The 27635-nt window shown below is 39.5% G+C and overlaps 2 protein-coding genes across 5 annotated transcripts in view; one reads left to right on the top strand and one right to left on the bottom strand.

The window, feature by feature from the left end:
- Positions 1 to 2488, top strand: part of znf644b (zinc finger protein 644b) — a 29605-nt gene extending 27117 nt beyond the window's left edge. Inside the window, exon 7 of the mRNA XM_063891804.1 lies at positions 236 to 2488. Within this exon, the coding sequence (XP_063747874.1) occupies positions 236 to 401 (166 nt within the window). The 3' untranslated portion in view covers positions 402 to 2488. The remainder of the gene's footprint in view (positions 1 to 235) is intronic.
- Positions 2489 to 11031: 8543 nt separating this feature from the next.
- Positions 11032 to 15618, bottom strand: LOC134869304 (uncharacterized). 4 transcript variants are annotated; one of them, XM_063890825.1, is made up of 7 exons: positions 15365 to 15618; positions 14767 to 14861; positions 14630 to 14671; positions 14281 to 14328; positions 14025 to 14078; positions 12329 to 13790; positions 11032 to 12188 (listed from the first exon to the last, which is right to left on the bottom strand). In XM_063890825.1, exons 2-7 carry the CDS (start codon positions 14858 to 14860, stop codon positions 11972 to 11974), a joined length of 1917 nt encoding a protein of 638 aa, XP_063746895.1. In that variant the 5' UTR covers position 14861; positions 15365 to 15618; the 3' UTR covers positions 11032 to 11971. The 4 variants fall into 4 exon arrangements, with proteins under 4 accessions (XP_063746895.1, XP_063746896.1, XP_063746899.1 ...); XM_063890826.1 differs by lacking the exon at positions 14281 to 14328 and having other exon boundaries at positions 14767 to 15617; XM_063890829.1 differs by lacking the exons at positions 14281 to 14328; positions 14767 to 14861 and having other exon boundaries at positions 11033 to 12188; positions 15365 to 15614.
- Positions 15619 to 27635: the final 12017 nt, after the last annotated feature.

The following is a 27635-nucleotide window of genomic DNA, read 5'->3' as shown; positions in this document are numbered from 1 at the left end:
AATGCGATTCAAAGGCGGTCCTCTTCCAGAAACATACATTTCTGACAGCGGGCAGACCTTTTACCTTGTTATAATCGAAAATGTTGCTGACACCCCCCTGGCCAATCCATAAACATAAGGATTATATCTAGATAGATCGCTTTATAGTCCGAATAGAAATCAAGTAATAGAATAAAAAATGGCTTACTTCGAACACTGGGAGACAATCAGTGATGGGCTTCCCCTCTCTTTGCAGGTTCTGTGACCTGGTCTTCCAGGGGCCCCTGTCTATCCAGGAGGATTGGATCAGGCATTTACAGAGGCACCTCCTGCACATCAGCGTGCCTCAGTCAGGGACCGGGATGGTGGAGGTTTTGGGTCTTCATCAGAAAATGTGTCGTGAGCACCAAGACCTCCAGTAGAGTTTTCCCAGTTGCCTGAACTTGCACATTGTTTATATGTATAATCCATAAACTGTTTTAGTCCTAGAAATAAATAGTGAACTCACACTGCTTAAAATTATATATTAGTATAACTGTTTAAATAAGCAAAACTTTATATATAGGATATTTTAATGCTATGGTTTGCCTTATATTTAGCCAATAAAGCTTATAAGATTTATATATATTGACTGCTAGAAAAGTTAGACAAAACAATGGATATCAAACATTTGTTCAATGGTCTGGCAGGGCAGAATGGTAATTTTAGAAAATGTTGTTCTCATAAAGAGAAGTGCCTTGTCATAAGCATTTCATGCAAAATCCTATTCATTATGAAATTAAGAAAATGTAAAAGATTCTGAATTCCTTGTTACTTTTTATTCAAGATTAAATGAAAAGTCCCAAGCTCCTCCAACATACAACATATTTAAAGACAATTTAGGTCAGAAAAAGACAATTTCTACTCTCGAGAAAGAATAATGGAAGCGTTGCCACTCCTATATTGGCAAGAGAAGAAAGAAAGCCTGCACTTTCTAATTAAGTTGATGTCTCATTTTGTTTTAGAGACAAGATAAAATAACGTCTTGATAAGCAGTGTACACCGGTCTGTCATTAGTTTGTTCTCTAGTTCACCTCGCTGTGTCTGCATCACACAGAGCATCTCTCTTAATCAAAGTGGCGTTCAAGATGTTAGGACAGCTTGTTCTGTCGGTGTTCCTCTGCTTAACCTTCAACCAGCAGTATAACATCTGGAAACCGCCTCTCGATATAGCCACAATAAACATCTTTTGGTAAAGACAAAACTCTGTTTATTACAAGAAAACAGATCTGCGTTCCTGAAGATTTGGACCTAAAATTAGGTCCAAATCCCTCTATGACTAAGAAGGTATTGAAATTCTGTAAAACCACTGGCCCTTCTTTTTCAATCCCATAACCTGTATTCCAAACGTATCTTCATACAGTTGGTGCTTGTTTTGCCGGATGCAGAGACTGTTCCATACGTTCAGACAGGGAAATGGCTATGCAAGGTGAAGATGACAAATCATTTGAAATGTGTTGAATTTTATTTTAAGGTTTGTCACTGGAAGGTAGCACTTTGTCTTTTGCCAGGACATCTTGTCAAACACTTTGTCCTTCTTTCTCCTTCTTCATGGCACTTACAGGAAGTGGTTGAGTCGACGCCAAAAGACTCAACTCAGGTTGCCATTATCCTAAATAGTTACTAGAACATTTCATTTCCAAGATTTCAATTTTCATATTAGAGAAAGTAATACAAAAAATAAATAGAAATGTGTGTGTTATTCAATCATGCCTCTCCAATGATAGTCATCATATTATGGTAAAAATCCAACACCTAGAATGCAAGAAGAAGAAAAAACCCTAAATATTTAGCTTTAATTACCTAATGTAATTCAATGTATTTATCTATTTTTCTTGGATTATCCAACTTTCTAAAATTGTGGACACTTACACGTTGTTAAAATATTACAATTTCTATAAAATAAACCTTACTCTACTCAGGCTGGATAGTTTAGTATTGCTTGGATTCTAATATTACTGTAGATGTTTGTATATCAGTGGTATTAATTGTAAACCTGTGTGATGCAGAGGGGTATCTTTATTTAGATTAAGTCAATTATTCTGAAATAGTTTGATAAAGTCAAGCATTTATTTGTGATTATTAGATGAGATACATTAACAGCTGGATGTAGATCTGGGAATTACACCATGGCCTCGTAAATACAGTTTTAGGGAAGATGTGCAGTACAGTTTTCTGGGTACCAGTTAAAATGAAGAGATTATTTACAGTTTCTGTGGAGAGGTTTAGCTAAGGGTTCACCTTGTTTGTCTGTCTGACAACAAAACACTTGGGTGTCTTGGACATTCAACGTCAGGTGACTATTGTGTTCCAAAGAATTAGGTTTATTTTTTGGAATGTCAATGTGGAGAGCCGACCAGAAACACTGATGTCACGATGGGTTGGCCAACACTAATCTACAGTTATTCAAATGTATGATCCCAGTATTCATATGTTATATGCTGCTATATCTGTGTTCAATTAATAACATGTTCATGTCAATAAATTATCTGTCAAATCTTATTTATTATTTTATGGTTTTGTTTGAAAGTATAGATTCAGTATACTTAGACCAGAAAAACAAGTGTTTATAGCGGCAGACTGGCACAAGGACTCTCAGCAGCCCAACCTTTTTGAAGTGCAATCCCGCATTTATATCTTATTAGTTCTAATGCCACTATATAAAAGACAAGATATACTCTATTGATCACAAATTGGGAAATTGCAGCACATAATTAGAAATTAAAAGAGTAGAAATAAAAAAATCTATAATATAAACATCTAAACATAGAGATGAAAAAATAAACCGGCATTAGAGAGTAGAAAACATACGGATGACCATGAAGATAAAGAATCTATAAGCTATCTGATAAAGAAAACACTATTGAAGGGCCAATTTTCTGTTAACACAATATAAAGCAGTATTCAACAATATATAAATTGTAATATACATTGTATTTATTATAGTACAATGTGAAAATGTCACCAACTTTTTATGTTTGTCTGTTTATTTGTAATGTTATGTAATTTTCACCAAACCCAATTTCTCCCGGGATAGAAAAGGTGTTTTTGTTCTGAAAATAAGAAATCAAACAGTGAGGCATTTAAAAGCTATGAGTAAGGTTATGTTATTCTGCTGCAGCTTTGTAACATTTGAATGTATTTGCAGAGAGGCTGAGGAGTCAGTCCATTAAAACACAAACTTTACGAAATGACATCATAATTCTATAGGCTTACTTTAAATCAGGGAATGATACCTTTGTTGCATTCTAAGATTTTCAAAGCCTGCTTGTAAGGGCAATCTGGAGTTTATTGGCCTGGACCGGGATCAGGGACAGATGTGAAAATATCATTATACTTTGAAACAGCTAACACCTAAGTTAGCATGCTAGTGCTAATAGGGATCTTGATAAAGAACAAAGAACAGCAAGCCATAGCCAGATGTCGAGGTAATTCTTATCATTTTTAAATCAGCCACAGTCATCAATTCACAAATCTTTTTTTCCCGACTTTTAAGGGGAACAAAATGTGCTGCAAAGGAAGTGATATTTTAGGATTTGGGCAGAAACAGTAGCCATGTTTGTTTTTGCTTTAAATAACCTTTAACATAGAGAATACTAATGGCACAAATTGAATAAAAAGATGTGCTTACTAAATACATTTCTGGAGCATTTTATCAATGACAATTTAAATTGTCTTGTGTTTATCATGTAATTTATTACTCTGTGCTTACTTCCCTGTCTACAGTTTTTATTAATATACAGTGTTTCAACTCCCCTTATTGAGCACAGACACAACTTTCAGCATCAGCTGGAGTTGACCCTTCCATGATGAACTATTCCCCTGCCTACAACACATTTTATTTGTTTCAATTCATCAGGGTGAAACATTCAGACTTCTGTATGATGCTGCGCCATTATTCCCAACAGGAAGTACTTTTAGGGCTATGTGCTATTTTAAACTCCACTTTTTAGCGTTAGAGGTGCAGTATTTGATGTATCCAGTGCTTGATAGCCACTCCTGGGTTTTCTACTTACCAGTGGCAAAGGGGGCTAACCCTGCAGTTTATCTTGGGCAGTATTTAAAGCAGCGATCAAAGCTGTACAAACCAATTGTCATCATGCCTCTCCAGAGGGAATTTTGAAGTACATTAATGCTCCTTCTTTGGGAAATAATTGTGGCACTCTGTGACTTCATTAGGTCTCCTGGCTGTTTCAAAAGATGTTCTCTCTGGAGGTTGAAAGCCACATCGCTGGCAGACAGCATCCCAAGGGGCCGAATGAATAAAAAAGGAGAGATTATAATGAGATTGAGTTAGCCATGACCAGAATTGGGCTTTTCATTATTCCAATGGCTGAAGAGAGAAGGGACAAGGCCGACATAAAGAAATGTGTTGTTGCAGGACCCTCACTCGCCATCTGCCATGGGGGTCCAATGGTAGGCAGCAAAAGCATGCTTATCACTGCCATGGGTATCAAAGGGGGGGCTCCTCCCTGGAGATTGCTCCATTAAAACGGCAAACGCCAATCCCTGTATACACACCACAGACAACCTGCATTTTATTCACACATGTAGCACTTGCTATTGATAGCTGATTAAAAAGGGAATATTGGAAAGCTTGAATCACTTTGTGTTTTTAGAATTTTTAAATTTGAATAGTTATGGGATTTTCTTTGTATTTTGTATATTTCTCTTATTCTCTTATCTTTCTTCGATTTTAGTATTAGATGGCTTTTAGCACCGCCATGATTTGGAGAAACTAAATGGAGAACTAGCAAGAAGCTTAGCAATACTACTGTGGACAGCAGCAGTACGTGTTATTCCGTGACTCTGGTTAAGTTGTGTTTACCAAAGTGACACAAACAAATTAACTGATCGAGGCAGTGGTAGACCAGAAGCTCTCGTGTTTTGTGATTTAAAATGACTATTTATGTCAATGGAGTCTATAGTGGTTGTGTAAGGATCATAGCTCAAGTTGTCAGATGTCATAAAGGACTGTTTGACAGCAAAGTAAACCTGTGGAAATATTCTAAAAATAGCTTAGTGATGTTGATTTTTAGGGGTGTTTGCTATTGCCCCCATCCACAGCAGAACACTGCTTAGCTCCCATGCTAATACTTCTGACCGCCATCAAAACACTGAAATGTATGTAACTTTTGATGTTAGTTGAAAGCAATAATATTGAGTTTAAATAAATAATAGGTCTATCTTTATATTATTGCGCTATGATTCGGTCATGTGAAATCTGTTGACATATTACATTTAATAAAGACAACATTGCCGTTTCTTCAGTGTTGGTGATAAAGTCACTACATAATACCTCACAGAACCCAACTTCAAACTATCAGAACTTCCCTTTAACCGCGTGTCAGTTTTAATGACGCTGTTCCCTGAGAAAGTGAGCATTAACTAACAGGACTTATTTTTGTCAGCGCTGTGTTTTTGGCAGCAGCGGTCCAGAGATCAGAGCCATTGATCATGACCTGTCCTTCTGCCAGTTATTCAAAAGTGCCACAGACTGCCTGTTTGAGAAAAGGAGGGGGGAAAAAGGACAGAAATCAATAGGTTTCCATTATGTGGTTGGGCAGTGTCACTGGCCTGTCAATGATCCTGTTACAGCGGCGGTGCGGGGGTGACACAGGCCCACACTGCTGCTGCTGACAAGAGGAAAACATGCTGACAGGCACCGGGAACAAGTTGGAACACAGATTTGCACTTCAAGCAGCCGTCCGAGGAGGCATCGTGCAAGGCCACCACGCTGCAAGTGGGCGAGGTGGGGTGGAAGGGTTGAGATGGGGGTTGGGAGGGGGGGATTCCCAGCCAGGCAGCCTCCTTCTCCTGTCTGACTGTCTAGCTCTCTACCAAAAACGCTTTTATCCTCCCATAAATTATTCACCTCTGGATACACCAAAGGAAACTCGGCTGCACTGATTGTGGCTGAGGGGAAATTCATAAGAAAAACCTGAGGCCCGGTCTGCGGCCAGGACTCGGACACGCCTCATCTGCAAGCACCTACAGGATGAAACATATGAGGAGCATTTGCTCTGCATTGTGCATTCAACTCCGACATCACTGATCATCTTTTACAAATTATCATTCAGGGAGGTTTGGGTAGCACCTTCTATGACTCCCAAGACTATAATTCATTGTTAACATATTGTGTTATCTGCACTCATAAATATTCATAATTCTATAATAAATCAAAGCACACTTGTATAGGTTTTTTTAATGACATATGGTCAAGTCACAACATTTCAAAAAAGCTTGCTGACATTTCTTTCCATATTCTAATATTATTCCACCATTATGACCTTTATATAATGCATTATAATCACTTTTACAATGCATTATCATGAAACTATAAGTGACTAAACATGCTTATTGTTCGCTTTTAGTACAGAGGAACAATATATTGAATCTAAAAGTGACCAGAAATTATTTTTGTTATGATACTTGACATTATAGGTCATAATACATGTGTCATTATACATATGAAGGGCTTATACAATAGTAATAAAATGTTATAAGCCAATTATAATGAATTATTGACTTTTACTTCATACAAAGTGTAACAGAGTGTTTTCATAGTTCATAACTGATGTTTTGATCCCTGACATATTATGTGTTGGCCTCCAGAGAACAGGAGTCCACCCTCATCACTCAGTGCAGATGGCCCGTCAGAAATTAAGGAAGACATCAACTGTCTGCTGAAAGAACATGAATCAATATATTTTGACAAGGATCAAATGTGCTTCAGATGAACCTTTTGGCCCTCCCAAAACACCACCCTTCCTCTTGTCAAATCTCTTTATTTCTGCTGGTCTACATTTAATCAACCCATGACTCATCGTATTTCCTTTAATGGTTACACTGGTGAAAGAAGTACTCAAATTAATTCCTTAATCAAAGTAGCAAAACTACAGTGTAAAAATACTCAGTAAGTAAAAGTGCTGCATTCAAATTTCTCCTGAAGTAAAAGTAAAAAAGTACTAGCATTAAAAAACATTTTAAGATCAGAAGTAAAGTAAGCGTTATGCAAATTTAAAGCATTTTAAACACCAGATATTTCAAGAAAAATGCTTTGATTATAGACAAATGTATGTGTTCATCACTTTAATGTTGCACTTGGTAAAAGTAGGGTTTATTTGAATTACTTTACAAATTAGGTAGCTTAACCTATCATAATATATTATAATGTGTGTCAATTTAAATGAGGCTGCAATAAACTGCAAATAAAAAGCATAATGTGAAAATACTCAGGTAAAGTGATTCAGTTTACTACTTAGTCCTTGAGCAAATGTACTTAGTTAAATTACATCATAGTTATTACAGGTTTGCATCAGTCTTTAATTCCAGCATAATATATGTCAATAAACATGTATTTCAGCATTTTTGCAGCTCATTGACTATTCTATTGTCCGAACTCCAGTCAGGCTCCCTGCTAATAGACTTGAGAAAATACTATTTCTTTCAATTACACACACATATGTGTACATTTTTTTTTTCTTATGTGGGCAATTCAGCCCATAATGACTGGGGAATTCAGGTTAACATGTTGACATGGTTTAACAACAGCGGGTCATGTTGCACATCACGCATGGCTGCCTGCTTGTGCAGCAGCTGACAGGTCCTAATCAGCGCGGCCCTGAAGGCCCAGGGCCACAGGGCTGTAATCACTGCAGTGTTACAGAGCAGCGCGGCAAATTGAGACGTAATTAAAGTCAAAGTTGTAATAATTGTTTCAGCTAATTGGGCAGACAAGTGCGTTATGGCGCGATTACATTATGATAACCTGAGACAGAGGTGGGTTTCTGTGTGTTGCTGGAAGAAGAGGGGATGTTGAGTGTAAAAATGAAAATGGTGGTGCGTTCAAATGCATGTTCTGAGTAAAAGGGAGAAAAAAAAATAATCTAAAGATCAGTTAAGCCCATTGTTTCAAAGTAGAATTTATTTTTATTTGGCAAAATGCATCCTAAAGAATATTTTCAAAAGTTATTATTTACCATAAAAATAACCTTCATTTTGGGACACGCCACCCTTTCATATTAATACTCTTATTTAATATAGATAAAATACAGAATGTATGATGGTAAAGACATTAAGATTAGATAAGATATACTTAATTGATCCCAATCAGGGATTTTTTATTATTTTTTTGTCACAGCAGGATGTATACAAGGATTTATATACATATATGAATGCATCTATAGCCCCTTACTGCAAACCTCAGCAGTCTGAGTATTGTGTTTCATTTACAGTAAGCAGATTCATAATGCAGCCAACAATATGCCCACTTCTGACGTGTTATGTGGCGATGCCGCACCTTGGGCTACATCATTACTTCCTATTAATGACTCTGCAGCTGAATGCCAGTGTACGGTGGGGGGGTGGGGGGTGCAGTAGGTGTTGGGGGGACCGGTCAGGGAGCAGCTGCCCTGATCCCGCCGGGCTCAGCCTGACCTCCTTTTCTTATCCTTTCTTTTTACATCACTAAACTGCAGGCTGACAGGCTGAGCACAGAGCCGTTTGATTGGGACGAGGGGAGAAATGTAGAATATGAGCTAGAAATGACGAGTCAGCCAGTATTTCAGGGAATAAAGAAGAAATTGACGTGAAAAAAATAAATCACAAGGAGTCTGTAGTGATCCATCACTGCTGCTCTAACATGGACTTCCATCAACTCTCATTCAGTCACATCATACACCCCTGTTACACACAACTCACATGTGATTTAAACAGTGGGGCAAAGTAACTACAGTACATGTAATCAAGTGCACTACTTTGTAAGTACTATTTTGAGATTTCTTTTGCTATACTTTGTCCTTCTACCCCACTAAAATTCAAAGGTAAATTGTGTACTTTTACTCCATTACATTTATTTAATAGCTTTAGTTACTCCTGGATTATTTTCACATGATACCAATCAGAAAATAAAGTAATTAATCCCACCTTTATTAGCTTGATAAACACATCAATAGATCAATAATTATAATAAAAACACATCACATATATTATTCTGAAATGGACCAATCTGCATAATGACTACTTTTACTTTAAGTATATTTTCATACTAATACTTTTGTACTTTTACTTGAGTAACATTTTAGTACAGGACTTTTACTTCCTGTAATTTCCTACAAATCAGGTATTTCTACATTTAAGTAATACATCTGACAACTCCTGCCTCCTCTAAACCTGGACTTCGATCCACACTCATTCAGTCTTAAACTCCCTTTTGCGCAGAAACGAACATGTGAATTAAATCCTGCAATCATTCACACAGAAATGAATATTTACAGTTGTGATTGTGTGCAGTGATCACTTCGAGGGGTGTGAAACGGCTCTGTGGGATTAGAAACTGTTTACTAACCGCTGGGCCCAGGAGCTTTACTGTGCAGTGAGGTGCAGGGTCAGCCAGCGGACGTTAGGGGGCGCTGCTCATTTCGTTCTGAGAGCACACTGCACAGTGTGGGCTACACTGAAACAATAATAATGGAATTAACGAGGCTAAAAATAAATGAAAAGCAGGGAATTAAGCTGGTAATTCGTTCAAATAAAAGCCAATTAATGCTGATGATGCATGTGATTTTTGCGCACCTCTTAAGCTTAATGGATGCGATGTTTTCAGGTATTACAGATGCTAAATTCCTAGAATGATCCCTCACTGCAGGCCGGATGGATTCCACTTCTTATGCACGGTGAATGAAGGATTCAAGCTGACTACCAGACCTCCTTCGAGGCCTCCTTCTGCAGGCGATTCCTCCCCGTTTCCATCACCCTGCTGCGGCCACAGAGAGCTCACATCCCCGCCTTTTGCTCCGCAGTCTGCAGGATCTGCACACTGTCTCAACATCAGCAATCAAACACATCCCAGAACAAAAACAGGAAGGGAAAAAAAAAACCTTTGTCGCATTTGAGGGAGAAATTTAATTACAACCGCGGGTGTAACGCAGGCATTGAAGACACACAAAATAGCAGGCGACAAATGAATATACAGAGCAAATGACAAAACATGAGGGGGATAACTGACAGATGAAAAGGCGCAGGATGTGCAGCTAACAGGCAAAACGCGCCGCTACAAAGCCGCGCGCACCTTTGAGAGCCAGAGTTTGTTTTATTGCTCTTCTCCCGGGTTGCATCTCCTGTCGATTTGCAGCAGAAGGAAGGGGGATAAGTGAACATGCCCTGTTTAAGAAACAAACATGCAGATTAGATGGGATCCTGACAACACACGGCTCAGGCTTCATGTCCCACAGCTCATATCCTAACAATGGAAAAAAGAGGGTTGGAAAATCCACTCAGCGCAGGTTGACAACACTTACCGTCACTCTGCTGAAAGTAAATGCAAATAATGAGGTGGCATATGGAAATAAAAAGCGGGAGTTAAGACAAACTGATATCAACTCTGGCCCGCTTAAGACCCAATGGGTGGCGCTGGGAAGCTTTATTTAGACATGAATATAGAATAATAGTGTGATAAACATTGACGGGTTTGTGTTGCTTTTTTATTTCTAAAATAGAAAATAAACCCCCCAAAAATGTCTAGGCACACTGTGGATTTGGGGCGTAGCCGGCAGGATGCCTTTCTGAAGAAAACAGCTTACAAGGTGGAGCATGTACTTCAGTGCGGGGGTGTCACCTGTTCTGCGGGACAGGATGTCACTCACATCCACCTCCAACATGCAGCTCACACACCTCACACTCACCTATACTGCGGGTGGAGCGACCCCTCAGGCCTCAGCACCATACAAGAAGATAGGAAATATTTTAAAGGAGCATTATTATTCAGTGTTAGTGCCAACAAAAAAAAAAAGTGTTATTATTATTGTGGATGATGTTTGTAATCCTGGTGGTGATTTATATTTATTTTAACATTGCTTATGGAGCTGTTGATCCAAAAAAAATGATTTGTACAGATGTTTCTACCTATCGTCGCTGTCCGATGAAACTCACGTACATCCAAAACGGTTACTTTTCAGGAAATGAAAAAAACACCCTAATTTCAAAGCAGTTGAACGTAGCGTTGTCATACTTGGTATGTCATCTTTAATTATAATCGTAATATTGACAGTGTGAAGGTATAGTTCACATTTTACCAAAATCTAGTTTAAATGGATATACGTGCATATTTTACAGTAACGGTGGTCGATACGCGTTCTTCCGATCATGAATGGGCAAGTCGCGTTTCATACTGACAGATGAATAGGCTACACTAAGTTTATTAAATAGCCTACGTCCAACCTAAGGCTATTTAATAAACTGAGCATAGCCTATTTATCTTGTCAGTATGAAAATCAGTGAACTGATTCATTGTCCCTTCATAATTATGTCTCCTGCTAACTATGGGATAATGAATCAGTACGCTAACAAGCTAGACAGAGGTTGTAACGAGACCTACCGTGCCAAAAAAATGAATTACGGTAGGTCTAACGTCACTCCTCCACTCCTAGACCTACGTCTCAGGCGACAAGGGGAAAACTTTTTCTAGCGATAAAGTTAGGCCTACTGTAAAGGAAAGCTATTGTCTCACCAGGCTATCATCAAAATGATATTTATTTGGCACTGTATTGCAGAAAAGAAAATGAAAAATGAAGCTGCCATTTCACTAAACTCCAGTTAGCCCGTTCCTGTTTATTCCCTTTTCTTCTTCAGGTGATTCAAGCACGACTAATTAGGCTCACTACTGCTACTACAGGTGGAATTATAAAATAGCAACTTGCCTAAATGCAAGATTTTAATCATGTCTTTCCTGTCAGATTAGCAGATAGGAATTCCAAGAGTTCAACAGATAAAACCAAGTCATTTGAAACATGCACATAAACAATAACTTGTTCTATTTATTAACATTTCATTAATCAATAACACATTTATCTAGGTAGTCAGAAAAACCACACTTGCTTTTATCAATAAATAAATAAATACATAAATAACGTTCAATAGTGGTGTGTATGTTAATTGTTTGTTGAGCTGACCATCATTCATGGTCAAGTGCATCGTAAAATGGATGAAAGTCCTTCGGTAAGACATGTTTCAGTTCTTGAAGGTGCTTGAACTTCAGTGCTTTAATTTTCTGGGGGGATGTATAGAGTGGGGCCACGCTGACACACGTCTTCCTCAGGGATGGGGATGTGAAGGGTTGCCAGTTGTCGGAGTGGAGTAATTTGAACTCCATACTGCCATCCACATTGTATCTAATAGAGAGATGAAAGAAAAGAGGGGTGTTGGGGAACAGAGAAAGGAGGGAACCAAAAGCAAGTTTAGATTTTTAAAACAAAATATTTTAATATGATATGGCTAATGTTTCATGTATGAAAAAGTAGTATGTACAAACCTGACTGCTCGGAGGTCATGCACCGTAGGATCGCCAACTTTGCTACCAGGTCGAATTGACTTGCAGATGTTCACTTTGCTGAAGTCTTGGAAAAAGCTGTAATCAACATACTTCAGCTCGTATGGTTTTGGACTTGAACGAGCTCCCCGAATGACTGCAGCATACTCAGCTGGAACATGTACATCTCGGTTCCTCAATTTTCTGTCAATCACACTGTGCACCGAGTCACATTCCATCTGTGTGTGGCCTCTTTGAAGGTACTTCTGCGTCACTTGCTTTTTTCTTTCAGTGGCAAACTTCAAGAGGGCATTGCTCAGGACCAGGTTTCGGTTTTGATAACCACACCCATCACTCCAAAGAATGAATTCAGTGTAAGTGGGGTGTGTTTCAAGATAGTCCACAATGCAGGAGGCAAACTCATTGGCAGAGACCCCCCCCTCACCCTCATGCCAAAGGTAATTTGTCGCTTCATGTGATGCCATATTGTAGATGGTAAAATTATGGACACCGAGCTTCATTTTGAAGTAGAGGGCAGACGCTTGAAGCTTTGGGCAGAGGAGAAGGCCCTGCAGATCCATGCATGCAACCAAGGTGGTGTTATTTGCAAGTTGTTTGTCGCTTTCCTTTTCTGCTCGTGCCTCGTCCTTCTTAACGCAGTGTTCCTCCCACACAGCAGCCTCGATGTTACCGGCTTTGAAGGCACAGCAAGTGTCACATTGATCTTTCTTTGGATGGAACAATGACAGATTTAATTCCTTAAAGGTGTTACTGAACACTTGTCTTGACAGAGGCTGGATGCCGTTGGCTGCACATGTTTGCTTATATTGTGAGTGGAGATGATTAATTGACCTGAATAACGGCTCCAGGTACATCTTGGAAGAGGAGGACCTACAGTAGTGCGATGGTACTTTCGGCAGATCAAGAAGAAAGGACTTTAGGAAGTCCCGCTCCTCTGTCCTCACCCTCACTCTTGCCGTCTTCTCAGGACTTTCCTCTCTTCTTCCAACCCATTTTAGAAAACTCCACTGCTTGATGCCAAGGGTTGACAGGAACATCCGCTGACAAACTCTGAGCCTTCTACCATCAACACATAAAAAACAACAGAGAGATGCTGACCTCCGAGACTGAACCGCTTCTGTCCGGCGCCGCTTGACATCACTAACCTCCGCCAGTGACTTCACGTAGATTTTCCTTTCTTTCCAGTCCAATTTCCCCCAAAAATACTTGAATATTTCTTCCCTCTTCCCTTCATCGATTTCGGTGCAGTGTAGTTTGCTGGATTTCTGGCAGGACTCAGCCAGGCACCGCCCCTCCATTTTTCGTTCTTCTTTGTTGATGAATTCATTTTTTTTCCGTCCAAGATATGATTGGCCCCTCATTCTTCTCCTTTTCTGGATGTTACCCTTCCAAGCGTCTGGGTTGGCCCTCTTCCTTGACCTTCCCCGGTCAACAGCAACAGCATCTTCATATGATTAAAAGAAAAACAAAAGAAAACATGTTTCACAAATTCACATTTCTCTTACATGGTTTCTTAGCATGTGGGAGTATGTGTGTCAGTGTGTAGGCATGCATTAAAGTTTGGCATTTGCTGTGGTGTGTGTGTGTGTGTGTGTGTGTGTGTGCGTGTGTGCATGTGGCTGAGCCCATTAGTAGCTTACAGAAATGTAAAAAAACAAATTGACAATAAGTTACTCACCTTCATTGACAGGTGTGTAATCCGGGTCATTTTCAGGATCGTGTTCAAGTGAGTCTTAGAGCAATATAGAGGAACACATTTAGTACAACAAATGTACTTATGACATCATTCTGATATAAGATTGCATTCATTTTGACTCATAATTGATTAAATACACTAGATTTGTAATTAGTAATGGGCTTTAGTCTGTCAAACCAATGTGAGGTGGAGGCTGTAGTTTAGCCTAATCTGAGAATGAGAATAATAAGATACTTACCCTCACTGTCACTTTCAGTGAGATTGTCATTATCACTTTCCAGAGAATCTAACAAAAATATAATACATTCAGCACACTACAATGCTTGAATAATTCAGAACTGAGCTTGCATCATTAGCTTTGACCAGCAAACGTACAGTAACTATTCATTTTGAATTCTCTATGAGTAATCATTTTTAACATACAACTTGATGAGTTAGTATTTGGATTCCTTCCTTGATCAAGGGAATCAGAACAACAAGTGTGGCAGGCTTTCATCTTAATGTGCAACACATCAATATGCTTTGGGTTGCAGAATAGTAGGTAGCTGCTACTGGGAGAAAAAATAATTTAAGCCTAAAGTACTTACCCTCATTGGCAGCTGTATCTCCACCGTCACTTTCAACTGAATCTAAGAATGACAGAGAGGGAAACCATTTAGAGTAATGAATAGCCTACAGTGTAGACTTTCCTGTCTGGCTGACTCAATTCTAGTTTCCTACAGACCTTCCTCCTCATTGCTGACCCTCACGTTCGCCTCAAGTTCCCTATCATAGCTGACATTGACCATTTCACACAGCTCCTTAACAGAGAAAGACATCCTGAAGGAAGGGAGAAAACCATATCAGAAAAAATGTAGCGCTATGCCCTGTCAACATAGCTTCACTTCGGAAATCCGTGCGTTAACATCTCCGCAAATGAAATCGTAGCAAGTTGGGTATAGTGTTGGAAATGCTCAGCCTCTACCAAGCGGTACGAGTGAGGCATGTTCTAGTGACAATCACGATAGTAACATTACAGTCTATAATTTCATCACTTAAACTCTGGAAAAAAACATATTTGTTTGAATCGTATCAATGTCACTGAGTTTATTTACCAACTAGCAAGCAGCAAGCAAGCTAATCTGTGGAGAAGTAGGCTAGCCTCTGGAGAGTTTAGCCTAGCCTACTACATTTACGTTCGTCGTCAGCCAGGTTCACAATAAAAATATTAGATGACAATTACTTAATCTAGATAATTTAGGCCTACCGGTAAATAACAGTTGTGAATATATTGCAACTAGATTAAACTTGAGTACAGTTGACAAAAAAACGAAATACCTTACCTTCAAAGTGTTATTCAGCTACCCGATGATGCGCTTCCAGAGACGCTAATGAGATGACACGAGACAGCTGAGATGGCTCCACAGAGCGGGAGATACGCGGCGTGATTGACAGCTTTGACACCAAATGGATATACTTGAAAATCAGATGACATGATTTCACAACTTTTCATTGGTCACTTAGGTACATGACGCATACTGTATACGGAAATGAACCTGGACATTGTATCCATCGTAAAATCTCAAAATCGGCAAAAATGGACATACGAGGTTTTCATCGGACAGCGACGCTATATTCTATTGCTGCTAAACTAAATGGCTAGACCCAAGAGTCAAATGCATATCAATAAATAAATACATACATTATTATTTATTAATTAAGTTTAGGCAACATCTAGGACGTTTCACCTTTTAATTTTTTTGTAGAATCTTTTTTTTGTTTGTATTATAGTTTTAAATGGTCACATGAATCTTAATTTGTTCAAAGATCCCGGAAATACGTTTTTCAGATAGCGGGACGGTTTAGGGTTAAGCACAAGATATACATTTAAATATTTATCAGGCTTGTCATTAATGCTGTGCTAGCTAATTGGGTCCAATTCGAAAATACTGCGATAGTTTACAAAGTTATTGGCAGAAGTTATGATGGAGGATGCAATGTGATTGGCTAATAGGAGCTGCAGACTGAGTGAAGATGTCATCAGGATGTAGCATCACAGTCTCCATGTGGTATACCCTTGTTATAGTTTCCATGTCCTGTTACATCTGCATTATGAAGGGCCAGGTCTAAATACATAGGCTTCAGTTCCCCATAGGGTCACAAGCTGATTTGGGGGGATTATGAAAGGATTATGATAGGAAAGACTGTAAAAACGTATTGCTGTTGCACACATTTAAAATGTTATGGTATTGTATGTAAAATACTGAATAGTTCTGAACTCACTCTTTAGCTGGACTGCCCAGGTCATAAGACACCATTGACACGGGTTCCCACATTACCGTGGATGCTGTTTTCACCTTTGTCTGCTGATGGGGTGAAGTTCCTCCATGCTCTCTTTAAATATCAGTTTAAGTTGTGGATATATAAGTATGAATATGTGACATCACAAACAGTTTGAGCAAATCGCGATCCAATATACAACTTAAATAAGTGTGATTTGGGAACTTGAATGCACAAAAAGAGAGTCCAGTATTTCAACTTTTGAAATGAAAAATATTAGAATTTGTATGGATCCTGGATTTACCACGGGAGTAAATGCTTTTTATATTTTTTTTGTGTTTGTATGTCTGCTAAGCATTGTTAGCCAAAAAGGTTGGGAATCACTGCTCTAGTCTGTGAAAATTAGCAAAAAGATCTTCCCTAAATTACTAAATATATTTTTCTTGTACCAATAACGAAGCTCCCAAAACATAGCAAATTATTCCTCGATAACCTGTAGACCAGTGTGACGTAATATTTATACGTCTGTTTAAATGTTCTTAATTTTTTTACACAGTTTCCCGCTCTGAGCTGGAACAGTGAACTGCACGGAGGCGGCGGCGTCCCCACAGGCCGCTGAGCATCAGACCTCATTATTCCATTCTCCTCCACCATCCAAGGTTGATCTAATCACCAGATCAACAAGCGGGATGTGGAGCGAACAAATAATGGAGACAAACTGAACAAATGATTAGTATGCTGTGAAAAGTACAATACGTTTCTTATTTAGCATTTAGATAACTATCTATCCTGAGGAGCGAGCTTCAAAGTTGAACTCAGTTTAGGCGGGGGGGATTAATTCTCTCTGCTGCATGCTTCATTGAATCTCTCATTACCAAACTTTGTCCGTATTGATGTTAGATTTGATTGAAGATTAGAGCATTTAGCAAATCTTGCTTTTCCACGTGTATCAGGCTTTTTCAAGCGCGGCGCACCGCTCGCTGGTCAATACCCTCACTTTTATCCAGTGTCTGCTTCATTTAAACTTAATCAACTCCATCAATGAACTGGAACAGCGAAACGTCCCCTGGAACAATAGCTTTTGTTGGATAATGCTTTGGTCTTATTCCCAACCGGGCGGCGATAAACCTGAAATTACACTATGATGAACTATTTCAATCAATATGATAATGGAAATTGGCTTTGGTGACTCTTTGCAGGGCTTAAGGAGGCAGGCTAAAGCCTATGTGACATTAATACATCTCCATGCTCTCTCCCTGCTGTTGCAACCCCCTACCTCACTTTATTGTCCCATCTTTTCAGTGACATTGACTACACCATATTGCAAAGCGCCTGGTAGTTTAATGATCTATCTGCACCGGGGAATGCTTGTGCTGAAATGGATGCACGAGCCTCACGGTCTCATGCATTGTTTTCCAACTAAATTATAGGCGCTATACTTTGTTTCCTGTAGTGGCTCAGCGGGGTGTAGATCAATCATTGATGGCACTGTTGTAAAGCAGACACAACATGACTTTTGCTGCTCATTTGGACATTTTGTCCTTGTGTGGCATCCAGTGCCTGTTATAGGCTCCAGTTCATCATATTTATACTGCTACCAAAAGACCAATTTCACAAGCCATAGCAAGGAAAAACGCATGCTCCCCATCTGTTGCATACTAATAAATATGCCACCTTCTGGGACAATCCAGGCGTGATCATGATGATCAACTGCCAAGTGATATGACTTACCATAAAGCTGTTTATTTGAGAAGTTTCCCCTCAGCCAATAATTGTCAAATTTATTTCAGCATCTATTATCATTTTTCTGAAGTGATTTATAAAACCGGCAGAGTTGTTTTCCTCCACGCCTTTCAGAGACATTTCATTATCATTTCTGAAGTCAGTGTTGGCACGCAGTGTGAGAGGGAAGCTGTGTGTTGTTTTCACACAGAACTGAGCAGTTATCAGTGGAGCTGAAAGCACAGCTGTCCTTTAGCAAGGACTCTGATCAGCTCCATCTCACGTGAATGACTGATGGAGTCATTGGTTATGCTTTTAGAACCACAGGTATCTAGTTGTAATTGTATTCAAACCAACAGCATTTATTTGAAGAGAAGGGATATCGATGCATGAAGGTGAGTGTCACAACTAATAAGTACATTTCCATTTCTCAATACTAGCCAGCTCTTCATCTCCCTGAGCTGCAGAGAGAATACAAACTCAAAAAATGATAGGAAATTCTTCTTTAAATGACATTCATTTATTTTGACAGAGAAAGCCCTCTTAAATAAAGTCTACTAAAGTCAATAAGTTCTGTAAATGTAAAGATGGCAGGACAGCTGGAGAGCTCAGTGTGCTCAGTGCTGCTGATGTCAATGTCCCATCGCAGTCCCACAACTACCAATCATCTACACTGAACCTATTTGCTGACCAGATCCCAAAGTTGAGGTGATATTTTCTATCTTCTAGGGATCAGTCTGCGCCATCAGTACCAGGTTTTCCAAATACAGAAACAAACATGCTGACTGATTATATTTTAGGTTTCAAAATTACAACATTACAAATTCTTACCTGCTCCCCAGCTCCGAATAATAAGTTAAGAAATATAGTTGTTACTTTGTACATATCCTTTTATTCCCATTATTTTCTGTAAAACATTAAAGAGAGACTTGAAATTATGAATTCCACACACAGGGTTTATTACCTGTCAATAATACTAATAATATGTGTCTGATGGCAACAACATTACTTGAGATTGTGATTATCTTGTTTATTTTAAGCCAAGGGTTGTACTGAGGGAGACAGTTAACATTTATAAAATCAACATCACTGCTTTCTGGTGTCAAAGTCATGTTATGCTGACATTACTTATTGTGAGACATGCGCTAATAACATAGACTATGGCATTCCAGAGGGAGTCTTTCCCCCACATAAACCCCCCCCCACCCTCCTGCCTGAAACACCTCCATTGGACTCCTTTGTTTACATCAGGGGTATCACTTTACAAGAGATACATACTATCCTTATAAAGGGTTTAAGAAAAGTTTGGTATTCATTTATTAATTAGGTTATGAACACTTTATAAATCATTAATACGCTTTTTAAAGACAAGACATAAACAGGGCAACTGTGACTGGTCTGGTTTCAGACAGAGGGGGAAAAAAATGCTCCAACAGCCACGGTTATTTTTTCTCTTGATTCATCTGACCAAGCGGAGAGCAGGATGGCGGGGGCTTAAGGACACTCAAATGCGCATGCTCTATGTGCCCAGGTATGGTTACTTTTGCTCTCGAGTCAGGCAATTTGGGCTTCATGCGCTAAAACATCACTATATAACACTTGTGATACCATTGGCTAGCGCTCAAACACATAGTACGTGATAGGCTAAGACGGGACATCTCTAAGCGATGATGAGCCGACGAGCTAACCATCAGAGCAGACTGGGCTCTGGTTTCAGACAGAGGGTGGAAAGAGTTGCTGCAGCACAGGCAGTATGAGAAAAATAAAGAGCTTTTTGAACATTAAAGCATGGAGACATGTCCCAGGAGAGACACTAAATACTAATGTCAACCTAAAAAAGGGCATAATATTGCCCCTTTAATTGTGTTATGAACACATGGCTTGCTTTCTTCATATTTTGGACTTTAACCAAAGGTATTTAGTCACGATGATATGCAAACAATGAAAAGCAGTAAATTCCTTAAATTGAAAAAGCTACAGATAATGTTTATGAATGACTTGAATAGTTGATTTAAATGATTATTTATAAATCATGCCAGGATAGCGTCTTTATCCTGCTTTATGTAAATATAAATGTGAAGCCTTTAAGTATTTATCCGCAGCCTAATGAGAGTGAGTTTAGCTGGAGGACAGTTCCTGACAGAGATGGATACTCGCTGCCTCTCTAACCTCTCGCCTCCTGCGGCAGCCACTGTCAATTAGCCCGTCCTGCATCTTCACTGCGCCAGGCTGCTTCCATGTCACCGTAATCCCACTAACATGAAACAGCAGATGTGTCGTTTGACACTTTTTGAATATGTTGTTTGCCTTTGTTTCCATGTTTTACTCCCAGTGCTGGGGATGATTTGAGAGGACAGACATGCACAACAGATACAGCACCTTGAACATCAAAGGCCTGCCGCAGTATTAATGTGTGTGTGTGTGTGTGTGTGTGTGTGTGTGTGTGTGTGTGTGTGTGTGTGTGTGTGTGTGTGTGTGTGTGTGTGTGTGTGTTTCTGCTCTTACTCTGCACACACACGTATAGCTGCTGTGAGTTTGCGTGCACGTCGGTGTGCCTGCTGTAGGAAAGCATCTGAGACAGCTCCGAATATAAAAATGTACAGGCCTTTTTCCTGCTTTGTCTGTCTTCTTTCCCATTCTCTTAGGTGAGCGGGGCCTGAGCGATAGAGCCAGAACCTTTCATCTCAGCCAGTGAGTGTAAATAGCTGTCATGTTTGATTGACGCTCTGACGTACACCGTGATGCCCAGGACGAGGGGAAGAGAATCAGTGAGAACACTTTACATGAAGGCCTTCCTGTCTTCAAACCAAAGACCTAATAAATGAGTAATTACACAAAAACCAACAGTGTTCTACATTTCCTTGGATGAGATTTTATGCAGAGACATTTACATAAATTCCTAACCAGCTTATACTGTACATGGTTGCATCTTATTTTAGCAATGCTTTTACGAATTGGCTTCATGTTGAGTGGATCAGTGCAGAAAACAGGAAATGTTCATTTCTTTTTGAGTGACCATCAACCAATCAGTGCTGCTGTAGCCTGTAGAGCATGTGGAGCACTGAAGCTTAAAGTTACACATCAGAATGGTTAACTGTGATATGAAATCTGGTCACCCCAGCCAAGGACGTTATACATTTGGTCTGGTTTGTCTGTTTGCCAGCAGGGTTGTGGAAAAACTACTGACACGATTGCCATGAAACTTGGTGAAAGGGGGTAGCTTGGGTCTGCACCCTCAATGCCCCTCTTGTTAGTGTGTTAGCAGAATCATTAAAGAACTGAAGCCTTCAACTTCTACATAGACTGCAATGCAGGTTCAGACCAACATACCAACATTCCCAGGGGATAGATTCTCATGTCTTGGTGATCCGACAGTATGCTTCTTCATCTAGAGCAGGGGTGTCCAAATTTTTTCATGAGGGCCACATACAGAAAAACATATGAAGGGATGGGCCACTCACTAGAGGTGAGCTATACTACACATCATTACACTGACATGTAAATATCACTATAGTAAGCATGCTAACATCATTTAGATGAGGACAGTTCCGTACATACAGTATGTTGAGCCTAACAGAGCTGTTAGCATGGCCTTACACTTTAGTACCTCAATCTAAGAAAAACAAAAACTCATAGCACAACTTAACAAACATCAAAATTAGGGTATTATATTTAATATTTTGTTGCAAAGTCATTTAAAAAATGCTATAGCACATATGCAGAAACCTGGTATTTTCTCAGTCACAGATATGCACTGAAGCCACTTAAGCAGTGAATCAAATTTTTTTCAGGCAGTAAAATATCCTAAAAAAGACTGTTGCCTTGTCTATGTGTTTGAATCAGGAGTCCGTCTAACCTCATATGGACATGAACACTTTCAAACCACAGTCAGAGTGCTGGAGTGTAACACCAACAGTACTTCTAAATGGACAGCGCTCCGTATCCTTTTGATGTTAAAGGCTAAATGTATTGTTTTTAGTATACATTATGCAGTGAGCATTGTGACGGCTGTGTGGCCTGACACATATTTCTTTGTTTGGCCTGATGCATTTTACAATGTGCTTTTGCTTTGATTTAATGCACAAACGCACTCTCATCTGCACGCCAATGGGCTGGAACTGGCGAGAAAGAAACAGTTTAACTAAAGAGAATATATGCATCAAATGAAAAGCAGATGAAAAAATATGCAATTATGTTCCTGATTGGGTTAAGTATTTCTCTGCCAGCTCGTGCCAGCTCCCACTAGAACCTGTCCCAAATGGGTGGCTTCCAGGCCTGGGCGAAGTCCCAGAAAACATCACATCAGAACGGTGCCATCTCCCGCTGCACCTCCGTTTCCTCAGATCCATGGCCAGTCCGTCCCCCTCTTTGCTCTTTGCTACGTTCAGCCCTTCTCTGCGTTGCAGATAATGGAGCTCAGCTTCTGTCTGCCAAAGGGTCCGTGGCTGCCCGGGAGTAATGACCTGAGGGGGTACTTTGTGACAACCAGGGTATAATAATGCCTCCAGCCACGGACAAAGCAGACCCTTGGGGTCAATTTTTAAATACTTTTATGTTTCTCACCAAGGGTAAGAGTCATTTGTTTTTATTGCAGACCATATACCATACACAGTGCAGGAACAACACATTTATTCAAGACAACAAGAGACATAGTGTGCTTAATATTGTTTATTCCAACAAAAATGCGGTTAAGTTTTGATAGGACTTCGCCAGTGCTGACCTATCGCTTTTGATGAAACATCTTCCACTTTCAACAGAATTTATATAGCAAATGTCCGTAGGCTGACTCCCTCAGATCAAAATAGTGTTATTGAGGCACGCAAGGGAGTATGGAATCACCTGCGAATGAAAGACTTCTCCTAATAGGTTAATTGTAACAAAAGCACAGGGTCTTGCCCCATTGAACAGGAGAGGATTGTGGAATACAGGCCTGTGGAAATGATGTCAAGCAATGTGCTGCCTGCTCTCCCCTGCAGGGCCAGAGTTTGTCTGTCAGCAGTTAAATGCTTACCTCCCACCCCTCCCCTAACACTCTACAATCAATTTACCTCCTCGGGGTCTATGAACCCAAAGATTTGACCTTACAGACTCGAGCTTTGTTTCCCTCCTCATCTCTCACACCTCAAAGAGGAGTTATTAGACAAAAGGTATTTCGAAATTGCATTTTGTACACGTAAAGAACATTTAGTCAAATGTTTCTGCGGCTAAAAGCACGTAAATCATTTGTTGAAAAAGACCACAATTTCCATGCAGATCAGATTGGTCAGGAAACAATAATAGGTCACAGTGCCCATAATTCTGGTTCCTGATGGAATTAGTTGCTTTGATTTAGTTAATATCCTCAGGTGCTGAAAGGAATAGTTTAACATATTTAAAGATATATGTGCTGAGAATTACATACAAATAATACCACCCTCATGTCTGCATGGCAAATATGAATCTGCAGCAAGCAGCCGATTAGCTTAGCTTGGACTGGGAATGGGGACAGTTATCTAGCTTAACATAAACACCAATACAGAATCGGAGGGTGAAACCCTCTTTATTAGTCACATACATGCACACAGCAGAGCACACACAGTGAAATTGGTCCTCTGCATTTAACCCATCCTAGTACTAGGAGCAGTGTGTCTTCTTTTAACCAGTTTTTGTGAAGACAACAAACAAAACCTTATATGTTAATTTGTGAAATTTGGAGCTGCTGGTAGCCTGGCTATGTCTATGTTTTGTCTGAGCTGAGCTAAACTAAACTGAGCTAATCTAATCCAACTGTCTCGTGACCTAATTAATTAGCATGCAATTAGTGACTCGTATCAATCTTGTTTTCTAACTTTCAACAATAAAGCTCAAACCTTTTTCTGAAATGTTAAATAATCACAGCATACACACTTCTGTTTTGGCAGGTTATGCTGAAAAGTGCTAACCATCCAACATGATGCCACTCGCTAAAGTTTTACTCCATGGCCTGCTAACCTGGTATGTCTACAATGATTATTCAGTGATAGAAACACAAAGCCAGTTCCTGATGAATGACTACAGTGAAAACAGTAGGAAAACAGAACAGCAGTTTTTAACATTTGTATATTTTACTTTTGATTCACTTTTATGTTGCTGGATACACAGCCCCGGGACATCTCTGTGTCAATCAAAAACTTCAAATCCCAAAATGTATTCAGTCCCCCTCCCATCTGTACAGTAACCAATGGTGAGAGTGCACACCCTGCAAGGTGCTAGCTAATTGGGCATACTGGGAATACAAAATAAGAGAAAAGCTGCACCTTTCCTCTTATGTGATATTTATTGAAACTGTTGATGGTTCTGCACAAAGCGTTCTTCGGTTGCTTGAGGAGAGCTTTGTAGCAGCATCTGTTTAACAGATTATTTTTGTGGTGTCTTAGTTTATAGAGGAAGGCAGAAAATGTAAGTGTGCGGGGTGATACAGTAGGCAGTGCAATGTTACAGGACCATCACTGTAGAAAAAGATGGGAACAATATGGGATGATTATTCAGGAAATGGGAGTTAGGTCTTTTTAAGGTTTATTAATAACTGAATATAAATACGGATATAGATGCATTGTTCAAATGTGTGTGGTTCAAAAGGAAAGAAACCAACATCTGCATTAATTAACATTAAATAAAGCTAGTAGTAAAGTTACTCATGGAGAAATAAATGCTACCACTCAATATGAACTCTCTATTAAATTACAGAAACAGCGGGTAAACCTATAACTTCTCTGTACTGTTGCTAACAGAAAAAGTGCTTTCATTAAATAACAAACACATCACTTATTTGTGGTCAAGGACGCACACAAGCACAAACCGAAATGTACCTGTTTAACAGAAACGTGAGACTGAGCTCCCGGCTGCTTGAGCCAACACTAGATATGAAAGGGGGTGTGGCCTAGCCGGAATAAGTGTCTCCACTGATGCTTCTTCCTATTAGGTGATTCTTTTGTACAAAAGTCTTCAAAGTATCTCGATCTTGGTGACGACTTTCCGTCTGGCAGCATGAGGATGATATTTTAGTTATATTGTAAAAATCCATTAGAAAGACATTACGTTTTGAACAGACAATACAAGGTATGTACATGATGAATTCTCACATTCAGGAACTCTTTGGCTTTTTTGGGAATAATAATCAGGTCAATTCTTTAGTAAGTCCAACTCTTTTGGTAATACCAAAATAACAGAGAACTCCTGATATCCCCACCAGCCTGTGCTCTGTGTGTTCAGTGCTAATTAGCACTGTGATATGTCTTGGAAACAATAGATAGTAAAGTTTCTTTAAATTGCATCATTATTTAGTTGCAATTACCTCCAGTCATGCTTCAATAGCCAATCAGTAGCTCACATTACAAATGCTGTAGGCTATAGCACTACATTGCACTTTCTTTGTCCCCTTAATTGAGCTGTTGCCACCAGCTTTTGTTTGACTCCTGAACAATAATCAACAACTTCCTGTTCAAAGTGTTTGTGTACCAGCACTGTGTTTTGGTGTATAACAGAAGCTGTTACTTGGTTTTTGTTTTTCACCACTGTGTTAACCATAAAGAGAGCGCCACATATTTGTGTTGGTGGAGTGTTCTCTTGCTGAGGGGAAGATGGAGTGGTTGTGGATGTATACACGTGGGGGAAGAGCTGCAGTAACAGAACTCAGCGGAAGTAGGTTTCTTGAGGGAATGCTTGAGGAGCGGGAACAGAGCCAAAAGAGTGCGGAAACATACTTCACTTTATTGATTTTGTCGATCGTCTTAAATGAGGGGCACTCCAGGCCAAAGGCTCACCTCTGCATTTTCTCTGTGTGTGCCTCGGCTGCTCGGTTGACAACAAGCAGCAGTTACAGCAGCTAGAAGAGAGGAATTATGTGCAGGATGTGTGTGTGCGGAAAGGTGTGTGTATTTGAGCCAGCTGCAGGGAAGTTCTAACTTAAGTTTATGACTTCTCAAGTGTTGGGCATCAACAATTTGTCAGGGCTCCATGAGGTGCACTACCTCGGGTGTGTGTGGCATAAATAAGCCTATTGTTTGGATCACATGCATCATGTTGAAGTCCAGCAATGAGATACAGTGACGGTATGAAACACCCCCCACACCACCCCCATCAGGGATCACGACCCTTAGCTTTACACCAGAGATACACTACGATGGTGACTTATTCATCCACTGTGACTCGGTTATGAATTGCTTCTCAAGGCAAATATTGATCAAGTCAAGCGTAACATTACTGGACTTAAAGCAAATGTCCATAAACAATTACGAAGCGTGGTCTCATTGTATTTTCCATTTTTGCTTGGACTGACATGCTCATTTGTTTTATAGTCCCATATGTGCTGTCAGGGGCACAATATTTGTTTTCGTACAGACAGTGTCAATAGATATTCAATAACCAGCACCAGGAGGAGTTTACCGCTGGCCCCAGAGGCACAGTCTGTTGAGTCACTTTATTGTTTTTTGGCTAAGCTCCAGACCATTCATTGAGATGTTAATGCAAAAATGATCTCATTGCAGGACGATGATATGGAACTGCTTTTTAGCATTATATATGTGTTATTAAAATGTGAAGACATAACATACTATCACTTATACAGTATATGTTGAGAAAACACATGTTTCTGCGTGCACCTTTAATCTCACTTTAACAGACCTATTTTCCACGGAAACATTTTAAATCCAATTACGTAATTTCATGAGTTTTGTACAAGTTATCTGATACCCAAAACTAATTCTAATTCAAAGCATGGCAACATAAGCCTTATAAAATATCTAAAGGGATCTCTAAATACAGGATACACGTTGTCACAGTGCTGCAACATCTAGTAAACCCAGTACCATAAAACATCCGTAAACTAATATTGAACACTCTTTTTCACAGCGGAAAAAGTGACTAGTATCTCAACAGAAAAAAGACCTATTCAGATATTTGATTCAATGCTTAATATTTTATGTGATTTTCTGGCTTCCAAATTGTGAAAATAATTCTGCTTTTGTTTGTTTTACGTGGTTATAAATTACATTTCCTTATGTTTTGGTGCTTTGGATTAAACATTCACTTACTGATGTTTGACTATCTATCTATTTTCTTTTACAAACCATAGTCATCTTTTCTTGTGAGAATAAAATACAGATTAAACCATAATGAAAATCATGTAGCTGATGTCTTTTTTTAGAGTACATAATGCTCTTTCTTTGAGTTGGTGCAATTAGTCGTATTTCAATAGTGAGCGGTCTGGAAGTCTGAACAGCATTAAACAGTGACGGTGAAATCCCTTTCAAGTCTTTATTTGCTCTTTATGTATCCTTGTGTTGAGGTTGTCTGTGTAGTTACACTTTGGTACTGCACACAGACGGATCACAACACATTTCAGAGGTTGCATGTTTTGGTGTTGTTCTTCCTAACAGCAGGTTAAACCTGTCAGTATCTCTGTCTGATCTGAATGTTGGTTTAGAGTCTCCTAGTTATCCTTTATGATTGCCTTTTGTCACACAATAACACTTTAGCTGTGTTGAGGGAATGAATATCATTTTTGCGGGGTCTTCCCCCTGCATCCCCCTGTTGTTGTCCTACTTATCATCTTCATCTGCGTCTCCGTTATAAAATACCTAAGCTTCTGTATAT

This window comes from Eleginops maclovinus, chromosome 9 (assembly GCF_036324505.1).
Source record: "Eleginops maclovinus isolate JMC-PN-2008 ecotype Puerto Natales chromosome 9, JC_Emac_rtc_rv5, whole genome shotgun sequence".
NCBI lineage: Eukaryota > Metazoa > Chordata > Actinopteri > Perciformes > Eleginopidae > Eleginops > Eleginops maclovinus.
The sequence above is the reverse complement of the archived record's forward strand: the minus strand, read 5'-3'. Positions and strand labels throughout refer to the sequence as shown.